Below are 15,018 nucleotides of genomic sequence, written 5' to 3'. Positions count from 1 at the left end.
TTCGGCCAAAACTCAGCAACGTGATGCAAGGTTTTCGAACAGAACAGATTGGGTATATTGAACAATAAGCAAAGAAACTCCTGTGCTCTTGTGGAGTAATGCCGGGTTAACTAAACAGAGTTGGAGTTGTCCGCACAAGAGAATGCCGCTGAACCCCCAGACACCTTGAAGCTATCCAAAATCCCAACGATTGAACCATAGGCACCTGCTATCATCAGGAAGGAACCGCTGACGACGACGAAAACACTGAAACAGACCATGGCAATCCATCTCGGTCGCTTCTCAAGCTTTCCCTCCGTCCAATGGTCATAGAGCCACATGCAGCCCATTGGCTGGAAGGAAAGAAGGGTTCCAAAGAGGGCACCCACAAGAGAAACGAGACCGTCAAAAACTGGGATAGAGCTGGCAATGATGTACGCTATCACAGCAATGCTGAAAGTGCATGCAAGCCAGATACCCCAGTGCTTCATCGTGTTCTCAGTCAGGTGCCGGGATCCACGCAGCATACGGATGAAAATGTATTTGGCGGGAAGCTATGCACTCGTTAACCGACGCTCTGCAGTGCTACTTCAGATTCCAGAATAGGCGCAACTTACATGGATAACAAGAGTTGTCGTCACAATCAAGCCGGGGAAAGCGAGGCCATAGCATACTCTCTTCATGGTCGCGCCAGCCGAGCCCAGGGCAGGGGAAGCAACGAAAGATCCGCAGAAGTAGTAAACAATACATCCGATGGCGATGTAGGTGGCGGTCACGCCACTCTGGCAGATAATGAGAGCGCGAGTGTAGTGGCGAGGGTCCCGCATTTCAGAGACAATGGAGAAGAATGCCGGCGTGCCAGCAAAGGCGAAAACCAAAGTAGACAGCGCCGACGAAGCCTGCGCGAAGGTTGGGCTGCCAACGAGCTTGTAGTCAGAGACCCAATGGCCCTCTTGCGGAGCGGCAGCTGGTCGGTCTTGGACTCCTACCGCAACGGTGAGGGTAAAAACTGCATTCCATTAGCTGGTTGCCCATGTCCCATAATGTATCCCTTTCAAGCAGCAAGGTGCGGCACTTACTTGAAGACATGATACAGATGAGGCCGATCCATGCGAACCAAGTGATCTTCCCCAGTGTCTGAATACTTCCGAAGCCAAAGCCGATCAAAGCAGCAATAGCAACAAAGCCAGCAGTGCATGCACCGTGCATGGTCATCGAATTGAGCGCGATCGAGGCGCCAAGCATGCCGGAACCAGCAACAAAGATCCAGTCTGTTGAAAGACCCAGAGTCAGCCGCGATTTTTTAAACCTGGAAGGAAAATCCACCTACAGAGACAGAACACGACACCGAAGAACTCGCGTCCAACGCGGCCGAAAAGTAAGCGTCCAACGTCGTCGATGCCGTAGACTTCGGGGTGACGGAGCTTGAAAACCCCCACGATGTAGTCGGACCATGTCGTGACGGCGGCAATGCAGATCAGAGCAATGACGCCCGGGACAATGCCCAACACATCAAAAACACCGGGAATGGACAAGACACCCAGTCCTATCTGAGTCTTCATCATGAGAGCCACAGTTCCCTTCCAGCCAACCTAACTGGGGACTTAGTATCTGATCAGGAGTGGTGCATTGGGATTTCCTACATTGCGGTAGTTGGGTCCGCCTTCTTTGATTTTGCCAAAGACAGCATCGTAGGATGCGTCCGGGTCCTCTAGGACCTGGCCAATTTGCGAGTGTGTTGAGACAGATCCCAACCCTTCAATGTCTTCCTTCTTGTAAGCCATATTGGTAGCAGTTGGACACCTTCCACTTGTCGCTGTTTCGTAAATGTGTGGGTATCGACCGTCGTCGGGTTTCACAAGAGGCACAAGCCACTCTCAGTCTGCAGCACTGTTGAAGTTGATGAGGGTTTTGGGATGGATCGAACGTGCAGGGTAGCAAAAGACCAAAACTAATGGTTGACGGAGTTGAAGGCTCGTATAACTAAAAAAGAGGAGCCAAGCGGGCAAGCATTGACTTTGACATGAACTGTTGCCTATTAGAAATGAAAGTCTAGAGGCACGAGAGCAACACGCCCAACCGGGACTGGTAATGATGCGGCTTTGTAAAATACTTGCCCGAGACCTGCCTCGCCGGCCTTGGAACTATGGAGCACCGGTGGGCATTGGATGCCAAGATTTCCTTCTCTATCCTTACAGGCCTGCTCCCGCAAGAACCGAAGATGGCTTGCTATCGCTCGATTTAGATTACGTAGCTATTTAGGATAACCGCCCCATACTTTCCCCAGACTACGGGCTCTACGTCACATAGGGATGCTTTTCAAGGGTTCAGGGGTGAAATGACTCGCGGTCTTTTTCAACACATTGGTATTCGTAAATCATCTCTCTATGGGTTGATGATCAACTACACTGGCTGGCCAGATACCGTTCCGACACATCCCTCGGAATAGAGAGGTTTGTCTCGGTGCATGTATGCACCCGTAGTTCCTGGCTTCGAAGGCTTCTCAACTCCTGAGTGGTTGGAGATATCGCGGAACAATCGAATAAGAGTAGCTGACCCCTTGCAGGACTATTTGTGTGTTTTCAGAAAACACCGCAGAGCAACATCGCAACTGCGATATTGACAACGGCCCGTTTCTCTTGTAAAGCAAACTTGCGCATGCTGCACCGCCCTGACAAGTGCATCATCGTGGAGACTTCCCCGCTATGATAGCCAAGCAAGCGGAGATGCCGTGGGCGCAACTCGCGGACAACTCCCTTGGAGCATGGGTGTATCGCCGAAGAAATCCCTGCCAGGCGCAGTCTCCGTTTCGAAATTAAATCATCGGGCCACCCGGCCATCCTTCCGTCCCAATTCTGTACCGTCGGGATGGCTTTCCGACTGTGCAGGGGGGATGGCCCACCAACAAGATTCACATTGAGTTTCTCTTAGTCACTTGCGTAGGACTGCCTCATGCCGATGATGGGGATTGAGTCTCAAAAAGTTTCATTGGCTTCCGCTTCCCCGTGGGGAGAGAGGGCATGGCCATATGAGATGGCGATGGCGTCAACTCTTTGCCAACTGAAATACCGAGGCTCCTTGGATTCCCCCCATGAACCAAGCGAGCCAAAGTTTGAGATAATCGGATACGGCGAAATATGGATTTTAGCGACAAATTGTCCATTCCAATACCTACTCTTGCACTGAATTTAGAACCTAGGACGGTGGTTCCTCCGCGCGAATTAATGGCTAGGTGGGCATAAAATATGATAGCAAGCAATTGCACCGTTAATATCCACTCGCCGTGAAAAAGAATGGAAAGTATCCACAATCGGACAGACACCTATCACCGCAGAGTTGAGATTCTCCCTCGAAGACCTATGAAATACGGATGATCGATAGTAATCGACATAATCGCCGTTAGCATACACCGCCTACAGGCGTGCCACATACTTGTTTCGGCAATCATCCTCCGAAGTGGCCAGGTCGTTGTGTTGGAAGATGAGCTGTGCAATGTGTATATCTGCTTGTGCAGTATACAATTCGTCTGCAGTCTCATACGTCTTGCCTTTTCGTGGGAGAACGCTATAAGGAATATTCGCAAGTTGAACCATATCGGTCATGTTGTGAGTTATCGGCCTGCCGGCTAGGAAATAGTATTCCAACTTCTATGAGCAGGGTTAGCACTAGTCAACAAATGATAATAGGCCGATTTTCCCGATTTTCGACGCCGCACTTTAGCACAATTTAATGTCTCACAGTCACGGTTATCCCCGTTTCTCCACTTCCTCATCACGTTGTCTATTTTTAATGCATTCGAGGTGAGGCTTCAGCTATAATAGTGTAGAATTCAAGTCAAAGTTGCCAGTTTAGCACGAAACTAGCCGATACGCCAGTTCGAGCAAAGATACATGTGCCACTGTGTTATGCTTTGTAAAGATGGATTATAAGTTGAGGAAATTTCAGCTACTGTATACTGTCTTACATTAGAAGCTAAAACTGGTGTATACTAGTTTTTTGGTGCGCTCTATTAGCCACTTGCCACTCTGTATCGTATTTCTAAGTATTATTTAGCGCTGCTGACTTGTGCACTTACATCACAAAGAGTATGAAGAAGACATCGAAATCGCACATAGCTGTATCAGGTTGCATTGTTTCTGGACTTGTATACAGTTGATACGCGCTCTAAGATCGCTGCCACTCAGTCTGGATTAAACATCGCACTGGCGATGTAATACGATCGAGATCCCATATCCGAATTCCCCCAGTTCATTTGTTGCTTGGGTACAAGAACTCAGTCTGAAGGAAAAACTCTTCCTTGATGAGTCTCGGACTGACAAAGCGACGCATGGCATCGGCGCTTCCTGCCTTGTCATTCGTGCCACTGGCGCGGGCGCCACCGAAGGATTGTTGTCCAATCAAGGCAGCGGTGGTCTTGCAGTCTACGAGAACACCAGTCAGCTCTTGAAAGGTTTGGGGATGAGAACGATGAGCCTTACTGATGTAGAAGTTGCCTGCCGAGTAGCGCAGAGCATCCTCCGCCTCCCGAATGGCAATTCGATCATTGGCGAAGACAGCACCGGTTAGGGCAAAGCCGCCTCCGCTCTGGTCGACCTTTTTTAGAGTCGAAGACCATTCGGAGTCGGGGTAGATTGAGATGGCCAGAACCGGGCCGAAGATCTCCTTGTTGAAGAGACGGTGGTCTGGGGAATCGGCCAGGTAGACTGTGGGATTGACATAATATCCATCGGAGCCATCGCATGTGCCACCAACCAGCAACTCCAATGAAGAGTCTCTGTTGCTCTCGTCGATAATATTCTTAATCTTATTGAAGGAGCGCTCATGAATGACGGGGCCCATGAAAGCATCCAATTTGCCATCGGGGCTTCCGATGGTGATTTCATTGACTTTAGAAGTAAGACTAGAAATGAATTCTTTAGCCCGAGATTCAGGGAGGTAGACACGAGAGGTAGCAGAGCACTTCTGGCCTTGGTACTCGAAAGCCCCGCGAATGGTGTGGTTGACGGCATGCTCAATGTCGGCAGTCTGGTGAACGAGATGAAAGTTCTTCCCGCTGGTTTCGCCGACAACCCGGGGGAACTCGCGATATGTTTTTTTTCCAATCCCCTCGCCAATCTTAGAGTAGAGAGAGCGGAAGACGTCAGATGACCCGACAAAGTTCAGACCAGCGAAATCGCGGTGGTTGAGGACGACCTGGGTCACTTCTTCAGCGTCTCCAGGGACAAACTGAATGACGTTTGGGGGAAGACCAGCTTCGAGAAGGATTTTATAGAGCAGTTGACTGGCGTAGATGTTGTTCGGCGAAGGTTTCCAGATAACGACATTTCCCATCAGCGCTGGGCCGGAGATGAGGTTGCCGCCGATCGCGGTGAAGTTAAAAGGTGATATAGCGTAAACGAAACCTTCTAGCGGACGCCACTCCACGCGACTGGACATCATGTTAGTCGAACGACAATATAGTCAGATCAGGATTTCGAGAATGGCCAAGTCACTTTACCTCCACATGCCGTCGGAGCCACGGGTAGGCTGCTTTTCGAGAATTTCGGCCGCGAAGTTGCAGTTAAGCCTGAAGAAGTCGGCCAACTCGGCGGCCGCGTCGATTTCTCCCTGCCACATGTTTTTGCCCTGGCCCAACATAGTTGCAGCGATAAGCTCATATCTGTGCTTTGTCACTACAAGCTCCGCGGCCTTGAGGAATACGGCTGCTCGGTCGACAAAAGGGGTGTTTTCCCAGCTCTTCTTTGCCTCTAATGCCGACTCGATAGCTGATGTGACCTGTTCTTTCGATGCCAGGGGAAAGTTCGAAAACGTGGTGGCGTGCTCGGATGGGAGGACGGTGTTGAGCGATTCTGCTGCCGCTTGAGCTCGCCCGTTATAAAACAGGGTACTTGAGACAGGAAGTTGACCGCGCAGCTTGCTCAGGGCATCCTCCAACTTTTTGCGCTCTACGGAGTTTTTCTTGTAGCTTGGCTTTGATAAAGAGTCAACGTTTGCATACCTATCCAAACTCAAATACTGGACGTACGCTGGGCTCGTTTCTCGGGTCGGGTAGCCTGAATGGTGCTGTCGACTTTGTCCTACGTTGTGACAGGATGATAGAAGCTGTGGCCCAGCGCATTTCATTTCCAAGAGGTCTCATAAGTCTCGCGGACCTCGTAAATTTGGCGACTAGCATTGCAGCTGATGCGTTCGTTAAAGGACTAGTAAAACATTGAGGCTGCGATTGTAATCTCGCCTTCTCGAAAATGAAAGAGTTGACACTAAAGATTCCCCTACAGAACTTTCTATGCTTGTAGCTTAGAAGACGCCGAGAACCTCGAAGCCTCATCATCTTATCTGAAAATCAATATGCGGCACCGGCATAGCTCCCGTTATCTCTTTTTTCCTGTAGGCCAGTCACTGCTTCTATTCATGTTGCTTCTCTAATCATGCCGAGGTCGGACGGAGCGTATCCCGGAGCGGGGTCTCCAGAGACCCTGCCGAACTCTGGCTGCAGGACCCGCCATGAGTAAAGATAGCTTCCCCGCCTATCCCGGAGGTTAGGCTCAACAACGGCATGGTCTTTCCGTGCTCCATCGAAATTAGAAGCTCTAATTGGGATGTAAAACGATTGCTGTTGATTCCAATCCTAACGAACAGAATGTTGGTATGCCGCCTTTTCTTTTTTTCTAAATGCAGCACACTTCAGAGAACAAACTGCCATAAGTGGTGCAGGATCTTATTGCATGACAAGAATGGAGAAGCAAGTGTTTGAATGCAATACTATATTAATGATTACAACGACACGAAGACTTTGCTATAATTCTTTGGCTGAATTCTCCGACTCTCCGCTCTTTACAAACTTTGATAGAAGTGCTGCGCTGAGTGTTAGTTAAACTGTTGGCATCATCTGATAATAGTGGCTCCAGCAGGGACTCTGGTTTCTGATCACAGCAACTGGTTATAGGGGCAAGCTTACTGAACCCTTCCAAACATAACTTCAAACATGTATGTCTTTCCATACGAGCTTTTTGTTTATCCCGTCTCTTTTTCATGAGATTTCTGGCTAAGAAAAGAGCACTAGAAGGGAAGTTACTGATGTAGGCAGGACCCAACTAAGGGAAGGACTATATAGTAGGAATGTTGTGGTAGTATAGACGTATAGAGACAGCAAACATCTGGTCTGATAATAGCTAGAATTGAAGCTATTGACTCACGTCACTAAGCTACACTTCATACCTTTTACCCATGCGGGGCATCCCCGCGACTCACCGGTGATAGAAGTGGGGTTGATATCGGAAGGGCATCCGACACTGCATCGGCTCCACAACCCTCCGAGCACGAAAATGATCATGGGAACCACAGGGTAGATAACATCTATGATTACGTAAAGTGACCATATCATCTCTGCTCTACATGTTACCGAGACTGGATGAACATACATCTGGGCTCGCCCATGGTCCCCCATGTCCAACACTTCCACACCTTCGGTGTTTTGATTGGTATCGTGAATCAACGACCTTTTGTTGGAGCTCATGCATGCGCCTCTGACTAATTTGAGGCCATGAGTTGAGAATTATTGGTTCGGCGACTCGAGCTGTCTGCCCTGTATGTCCGTGTTGCTCTTCAGGCATGCTTGGTAGATGTTTTAACGTGGCTGGTCCCGCATCCGCAGGACTGAGTCGGGGAAGGGGCCGATGATAGTCAGACGGAATCATAAGGCGAAGAATTCACGACGGTTAAATTAGTCAGTCTGGCCCTTAGAATGGTGTACTTGGACGAATGTAAATGCTCTTTGTATCTGTCTGTGTAGGACAACTTGCACAGTTCTAATAAGATTAAGTGACGCCAGAATAGATTTGGCTTCTTCCCGGGTAAGAGGTACAGATCCATTCTGTTTTACCCAAAGCCAGAGGAATCACACTCTGAACAGCTCCTCTTTCAATGCACTACTTAAGGCAGATTCTTCCCGCCTCTAGTCGCTTGCCCTACCCCCGAGTTCGTCTTGTCTTCGGCGTACCGCTTGTATACCTCGATGTAGGCGTCTTTGTCGCTAAGTGTGTCTTTTACACTTTGTCTTTCTTCGATAGCATTATACCACTGGCTCCATCTCTTCCAAATCCTGTTTTCGGTCTCATCTTCCCCTTTGGTTGGAATCCCAAGGCCCCCCGGCTTGTAGTGGTCTAAGAGAAACAGCCGCATCGCCCAGGGGGCAAGCATGACGTCGACAAGACTGAAAGTTTGGCCTAGAAACCAGGGTCCCTCTGGGTCCATCTCCTTGATGAAGGTCTTGATGTTACTCAAGAACTCTTCTCGGACCTGTTCGATGCTGTACTCCTTTTCTGGAGTGTGCTGAATGAACTTGTAGAAGCCCGGCACGATGCGGGAGTTGATGTGGTCTATCCACAGCCTGCACCTTGCGCGGTCATACGGTGTCTCCGGAAGGAGGTGCGGTCCGTAGTTGTTGCCGGCGTACGCCTCGTTGAGGTACTCGCAGACCACCGTGCTGTCGTACAGCGGCCGTTGTTCGTTGCCCTTGACGTCCACGGGGACGGCCAGGGTCGGGACCAGGCCACGAGGGTTCAACTTGAGGAACTCGGGGTCCTTCTTGTAAGGGTTGATCTCGATATACTGGTGCGGGATCTGCTTCTCGTATAGCACGATCCATGATCGCTGCACAAAGGGGCAGAACCAGCCTCCGTAGAGCTTCAGCGGGTGCTCTTCTGAGTGCTCGGCGGCGAACCGAGCTGCGGCACCGGTGGCCCGAGCCCCAATTGAAGTGTCGACGTTCGTCATGTCGGTTGGCTCCGTGGTTTATTTCTTGGAGCAGATGTCGCGAAGCAAAGTTTCGTAAATGGTGAAAGCCCGCAGTGTTCAAGTCGCTGGAGTGGATGAATAATGACGTGACCCCTCCAATGACGTGACTGTGATCTTGTGACTTTCCAAAAGGTGGAGAAGCGGCCCGTTGACGGAGGTTGGCCAAGTTCGGGGGCCCACTTCAATCCCGCGTTTGCCGCTCTATGGCTCCGGGACTATACAACTCGGGATGTATCGTTCGGACTGGCAACTTTCTTTCATTTGCAGCTTATCGTACTTTAATTTTATCTTTCATATCACTGATAACTTAGTCCTGGGTTTATGGAGCCTCGGCTTGGTACCTGAATCTATAGGTGACGATTGTGTCATATTGGCGCTGAAAATTGACTACAGGTAGGTCGATACAGTGACATGCAGAAAGCCTGAAGTCAACCACTTATTTAGCCCCTATTCACATGACTTCAGACTTTCTGCATGTCACTGTATGCTGTGCTGGTGTCGATGATAACGATATTCCGGCTTCTCCTTCTCCCTTTCTCTCTTCTTCCAGATGGCTTAGTGGTTGGACTGAAAATAACGCGCTCTTAGATGCCACCAGGCTTTTTTTTGAAACTCACAGTATGCGGAAACACACGTGAAGCAGCAGTGTTACGGGCGGGCGGGGAGTAGAGTGGGTTAAGCATGTCGGAGAAAGGATGTCGATGCCGTTCATGTTACATACAGGAGGCGGGCTGGATGGAGGAAGGGGACTGCGTTATTGAGGTGAATTGGCGACGGCTGTAGAAACACTTTGGTCTAGGTTGCTTTGCAGTTGAGGACCAGGAGAAGCAGTCACGAAGTTATTGTCAGGACAATGCTATTTTTATGGCAATATGAAGAAAACGTAATGGTACCTATGTAAGAGAATGGTAAAATAACTCCAAATCAGAAATCAGATAACCCAGTATCAAGATAACGCCGCCAAATGCAAACATCCGCCATCAATATGCAATCCATGTCCGCCTTAAGCCTCCTGTCACTTCCAGTCCTTCTATTCCTCAACACTTAAAGCTTGAAACCTCCGAGGGGGTTGGGGTTGGGAATGACGTATCCACCCTGCTGGACAGGGGGGACGATGGCGTCCCCCTTCTTAGCGGCCAGCTCCTTGTGCTTGGCGAGGGTGAAGTCGGGGCTGTCGAAGTTCTGGTTGATCACGCCAACCATGCCGGAGCGGCAGTGCTGGCCGACGTTCTGAGCGCAGTAGTACCACTGAAAAATGCAGTTGTCAGTTAACCTTGATCCTTCTGTTGAGTGTGGCCGGAACGGGGTAGACTCACGATGGGCTTCTTGTCCTCGACGATGACTTGGAAGACGTCAGGGGCCTGGCCCTCGGGGGTGAAGAAGTTGAAGCCAGAGAAGAAGGAGGTGCCGTCGGCGAGAGGGGTGCAGGGGTCGGCGAAGTTGGACTGGACAACCGAGTGGTTGCGAGGCAGGAAGTGCCACTCGACGATATCGCCGATCTCGGCGACGACGTTGTCCGGGTCGAAGCGGAGGCTACCGAGGCCGGCAACCACGGAGTGGGTGACGCCCGTGAGGTGGTTCGTGCGGGACGGGGTCTTGCTGCCGGAGGTGCTGGTGGGAGCAGCGGAGACGGTGGCGGCGGCGGCCAGGAGGACGGCGGTGAGGGTCTTGATGGAGAACATTCTGGCGATTATTTAGGGGTTTTACTTTGGAGAGTTATATGGGTTGTTTTTAAGAATAGAGTGAAAGACAAAGACTCTAGGAAATAAGGAAAAATAGGCAAGACGAGATAGGAAAAGTCGGGATATTTGTTTGATTGCTTGCTTTACTGTGTAGTGATGAGAGAAAAGAACACCAGATGGACGAACATCTCGTTGCATTATATACATTTCCTCAAGATGATTTCGACATCTCAGTCATCGTCGCCTAGATCATGGCGTCGTTGTACAGCCCTACGGAACGATCCTCTTCCACGACGCAGTATCACGTTCCTGGTTGACGGTTCTCACACAGCCACGACATCGTGAGCACGAGACCGCCCAAGAAACAAGACCCGAACGAAGCCGAGCTTTCTCCAGATTACCGGTACGCCAATATTTGTCGAGGGGTATAAACATGGAACAAATCCTAACTGGCGCTAATTTCTTACTCTGGGAATCTGTGCCAGAAGCTGACTGGCCCCTTGCCGCGCAGCTGCGGAAACCAGTGCTGCCGGCGCGGCTAGCGGCTGACCTGGGCTTGTCCAGTGTGACAAAACAAGAAGAAAGAAAGAAAAAATCACGATGGATGGCGCTGACGCACATGGCGAAGCCGGGTATCGGAAACTCCGCCCCAATGTTGCGTTGAACATTTTCCGCGCATGTCTAATTTCGGACGCTATCATTACCGATCATGAGCTAACGGGTCACTAGACAACGTGGCACGTGGTAAATTAGTTACATGCATCAGCCTTGCGGACTGCGGTCTCGGGAGCCACGGCCACAATAGCTCCAGGCAGCTGTCTTGACCACGCACACGTCACGGGAATGCGCTCTGTTATCCAGTGACGGCGACAGTCTGCGTTGCAGATGCTTGCGCTGTGCGACGTATTTACAGCATACTCACGCGAGCCTTCGCATGGCGGTTTGATTGTGCATTCGCCTTTGGGGCTTCCTTAATGACAGGGGCAGCAGGCCTCGGAATTGCATCCATCGCTGGTAAGATTCGAGGTTAACGAATCAGGTTATGACTGTCATGATCTCTTCCTATTCCGCTGCGAACCAACGTTGTACGATGTATCCCATGTTTCCTCGCTATGCAAAACGCAGCCCAGATCAAGATGCAAAAGTCCTCCTTCGGCCGTAACACAGACAATACCTACGTCCCGAAAGACCCACCACTGTCCCGTTATTTTCTTCGGAATCCTACAAGTACATGATATAATCAGGACAGTTGGCGGCCTTCACTTGGCGTCCTTCCCGTCCCCCCCGTCCGCCTCGTGCCCGTCGTCAGACTCTTCCCCCGCCTGTTCCTTCTTCTCTTGTTCCAGCTTGTACCACGGCCCATGGATCGCGCCGGTCCCAGCGCCGACCAGGAGGCCGAGCCCGGTCGTCGGAATCGCCGTGACGCCGCCGACGACGGCGCCGACGAGGGTTCCCACGCCGGCGCCCAGCCCTGTGCCGACTCCCGCGCCGATGCCCGCCCCGCCAATGCCGCCCTGCCAGACGCCGCTCTGCAGCCGCTGTGACTGCTTCTCCAGCGACTTTGACTTTTTCTCGTGCTCGGCCGCCTCGGCGAGGATCTTCTTCTTCTCCTCAGGGTCCTCGACCCCCTCGGCACGCTGGCGGGCCCGCTGCGCCGACTCGGCCTCCTGCTGCGCCTCCTGAAGCTTGGCGGTCGCCTGCGCGATGACCTTGTCCCTCTGCGTCTGTTTTTCTTCCGGGGATGGGGAAGACATGAGGAGGGGAATAAAGGCGAGACGATGGAGGCCGTATCCTTTTTGACGGGGTTGTGAAATAGAGTAGGTGGGATTCAAGTGGGGTGGGGGATGCTCGGGGATTTTTCGAAAAGGGATACCCTAGATGCAGTGCAGACGCCCGTTCTTGGTCAGATTCCTCGGCAGGGAAGTTGAGAAGAAGGTTTTCAGCGGCTATCTGCAAAGGGTTGGAACGTTTTGGGATATTCAGTATCAGGAAAAGTTGGCAGCGCGTTGACATCACACGGGTCATTCTTTATTCTCGCCACAACCCCCCCCCCCTGCAGGCGACTGTGGCGGGATGATCTACTCCAAGGCACGGTGACGTGCAAGCTCGGTTTAGTGCATATAAACGGGGAATCACATGGCAGCCGTCTAGCGAAACAGACTTTGGCGTCTCAACTGCATATTAAACCACGGGTAAAAGACCTACCTGGTTTAATCTGCACAGTAACGATGATATGCCTTCTTGGGAATATGTAGCGTTCTGGGTGAGATTTGTTTCAGATATGCCAGCGATTGGTGCCCTTCCCGTGACCTCACGATCGCGTTGCGTGGTGTGCTCATTTCTGACCAGGTTCCTCCCTACCATCCCGTGAGAAGACGGACAAGGCCCGGCCCGTACATCACGCCCGTCCCTCTCATCACGACATCCGTCCAGGATGTAAGAGGTAAGAGCAGGGGCCTAGGGGGAGTTGTCCCATCTACTGGAGAATCACGGCGTGATGGGATTGTGAAGGGACCAAAGGGCCCAGTGGGGGTGAACTTGGATCGGACATCGTGGTCTGGGCCGCGTGGCCACGCGAAGGAGGCGCATCACTGCCCCAAGGGAGAGGAGAGAGTTCGTCGTCTATCTAGTCATAAAAAGTATATACCCTATGCCAGGCCTGTGTCCGAATATTGGATATTCATCCAGAAAGCTACATTTCACGACGCTGAAATGGGAACGACAAGACGATAAGCGTACCGTGTAGACTCCTCTACTACGGGAGCTACCCATTCGCCCACTCAAGCAGGGAAAATCAGTAAGAATCACTTCCATCTCAACCTCATCACTCATTCGCTCACTCGCTCACTCGCTCACTCACTCACCGTTCACTCACTCGGCTGTCCCTACTTAAAAATGAACGACCTTGTCGTCGACAAGCCACGTCACCACCTCCCTCCCCCCTTTTCCTGCCGACGATCTCTCAGGCGCACTCAATGGCTCGCCTTTAGCCTTGATTCTCTCCTTGGCCAAGACACTCACTTCCACCCGACAGGCGCCCAGATCATTCCCCCCTCTCTCAAGAGGATGGCTTCCCATACATGCAACTACCGCACGTCGGCTCAGTACAGCGGATCGACGGATGGCTACGTCAAACCCCGCCGCACCCACAGGAAATCTGGCAACAGGCGCAAGGGGTGCAAGTGCCGTCACGTCACGGGCGACGAGACGCGCCCAACCTGCGTTGACAACGCGACCGTTGACCACCACTATTCCTTTCTCGAGTTCCTGCTCGCCTCCGCCTCCGCCTCTGCCCCGTCCACCGTCGGCGTCGACGGCCACTAGCCGGCCAGCGGCAGCGGCGGCAGCGGCGGCAGCGGCGGCAGCAAAGCATCCCAGCCGCTGCCAGACCATGAACTTCGCCCTCCATCACCCCTCGTGGTAAACGACTTTTGTCGCAAAAACCGACGTCGATATCGTTCCCGGCGACGCCCCCGCCAACGACCCTGGTCTTCACACTCGAGCACATACGCCGCCTGCACCACCTCGAGACCAGCATGGGCACCTTCGTGTGCGCCGATGACGACCCCACGAGCACCCCCCTACCCGCCATGTGCCTCGAAAACGCCCTCGGCGCCCCCTGCCTCATATACGCCCTATTCGGCCTGGCCGCCCGTCAGGCCCCCAGCTGCAGACCCGCGCCCTTGTACTCTTCAACGACGCCCGCGGGGACATCTCTGACAACAGGTGCATCCCCATGTTTCTCTTCGCCTCTTTCCTCGACAATCGCCTGCCTTGCAACACCCCCCTCGCCCACCGCCGCGACTTCGACGCCCTCCTCGACCAGTTCAACTGGTACCTCGGTCTTCAGCGCGGCGTCAGCGTCGTCACGGGGCACTCGTGGCGCGTCATCAAGCCGCTCCGGCGCAAAGGACTCCCTCGACTTCCTTGAAGCCGCCTCCCGGCCCGCCTCCTCCGCCATGCCCTTTGGCACCCGCGTCGTCACCGGCTTCATCGACGTCCTCAAGCTGCGCCCGTCCCCCGGGGCCCTCGTCACCCTCGCCTTCTACGCCGTTACCCCTGCACTGGTGCCGTCGCTTTTTTGCCGACGCGGGCCACTTTATATTCCAGTCCACCGCCGCCCACTTGGGTGACTACTGGTCTGAGTGGCTGATCTTCCGTATCACTGCAATCGTCGGGTATAGGAGGGCGATAGGCGCGTGCGCGCGTGCATGTGTGTGCTTCGGACAACTGGGGGGGGAAAGACCAGGTGAACCTGTAGGGAAATCTCCAACGTTCACCACCTGCAACCTCCTGCGTCCGAGGCACACGCGGGGGAGGCTGTTGTGTTTTGAGTACTGCACGTCATGAAAGAACCCGGCAAACTGGGCCCGAGTTGTTGGGATGCAAGGAGACGGAGAGTGAGAGATCGCGCACAATCTATCCGCCAAACACCCGCCCGACCCGGTCACATCTACGAGTCAAGATGCCAAGAGACGACTGATTCAACTGAACGGACAAGATGCAGGTCTCGTCTCAACTTCGGGTTTTGCGCCGCCGCCGGCGGGCTAAAACGACATAC

The 15,018-nt window shown here is 52.5% G+C and overlaps 6 protein-coding genes across 6 annotated transcripts; 1 reads left to right on the top strand and 5 right to left on the bottom strand.

The window, feature by feature from the left end:
- Positions 1-110: 110 nt before the first annotated feature.
- On the bottom strand, positions 111-1,763 carry GLRG_06831 (transmembrane amino acid transporter; the record flags this gene model as incomplete). Its single annotated transcript, XM_008097371.1, has 5 exons — positions 111-533; positions 597-988; positions 1,059-1,250; positions 1,310-1,571; positions 1,623-1,763. The coding sequence occupies 5 exons, from the start codon at positions 1,761-1,763 to the stop codon at positions 111-113; spliced, it is 1,410 nt and encodes a 469-aa protein (XP_008095562.1).
- A 2,464-nt stretch (positions 1,764-4,227) lies between these two features.
- On the bottom strand, positions 4,228-6,118 carry GLRG_06830 (1-pyrroline-5-carboxylate dehydrogenase; the record flags this gene model as incomplete). The annotated part of the gene is made up of 4 exons (XM_008097370.1): positions 4,228-4,400; positions 4,458-5,407; positions 5,477-5,949; positions 6,005-6,118. 4 exons carry the CDS (start codon positions 6,116-6,118, stop codon positions 4,228-4,230), a joined length of 1,710 nt encoding a protein of 569 aa, XP_008095561.1.
- Positions 6,119-7,911: 1,793 nt separating this feature from the next.
- On the bottom strand, positions 7,912-8,754 carry GLRG_06829 (glutathione S-transferase domain-containing protein; the record flags this gene model as incomplete). Its single annotated transcript, XM_008097369.1, has 1 exon — positions 7,912-8,754. The coding sequence occupies one exon, from the start codon at positions 8,752-8,754 to the stop codon at positions 7,912-7,914; it is 843 nt and encodes a 280-aa protein (XP_008095560.1).
- A 1,065-nt stretch (positions 8,755-9,819) lies between these two features.
- GLRG_06828 (extracellular serine-rich protein) lies at positions 9,820-10,457 on the bottom strand (the record flags this gene model as incomplete). The annotated part of the gene is made up of 2 exons (XM_008097368.1): positions 9,820-10,023; positions 10,092-10,457. 2 exons carry the CDS (start codon positions 10,455-10,457, stop codon positions 9,820-9,822), a joined length of 570 nt encoding a protein of 189 aa, XP_008095559.1.
- A 1,259-nt stretch (positions 10,458-11,716) lies between these two features.
- Positions 11,717-12,211, bottom strand: GLRG_06827 (uncharacterized protein; the record flags this gene model as incomplete). Its single annotated transcript, XM_008097367.1, has 1 exon — positions 11,717-12,211. The coding sequence occupies one exon, from the start codon at positions 12,209-12,211 to the stop codon at positions 11,717-11,719; it is 495 nt and encodes a 164-aa protein (XP_008095558.1).
- Positions 12,212-13,352: 1,141 nt separating this feature from the next.
- GLRG_06826 (uncharacterized protein) lies at positions 13,353-13,781 on the top strand (the record flags this gene model as incomplete). Its single annotated transcript, XM_008097366.1, has 1 exon — positions 13,353-13,781. The coding sequence occupies one exon, from the start codon at positions 13,353-13,355 to the stop codon at positions 13,779-13,781; it is 429 nt and encodes a 142-aa protein (XP_008095557.1).
- Between the last annotated feature and the right edge of the window lie 1,237 nt (positions 13,782-15,018).

The sequence above is a fragment of the Colletotrichum graminicola genome (assembly GCF_000149035.1).
Source record: "Colletotrichum graminicola M1.001 genomic scaffold supercont1.26, whole genome shotgun sequence".
Taxonomy (NCBI): Eukaryota; Fungi; Ascomycota; class Sordariomycetes; order Glomerellales; family Glomerellaceae; genus Colletotrichum; species Colletotrichum graminicola.
The sequence above is the reverse complement of the archived record's forward strand: the minus strand, read 5'-3'. Positions and strand labels throughout refer to the sequence as shown.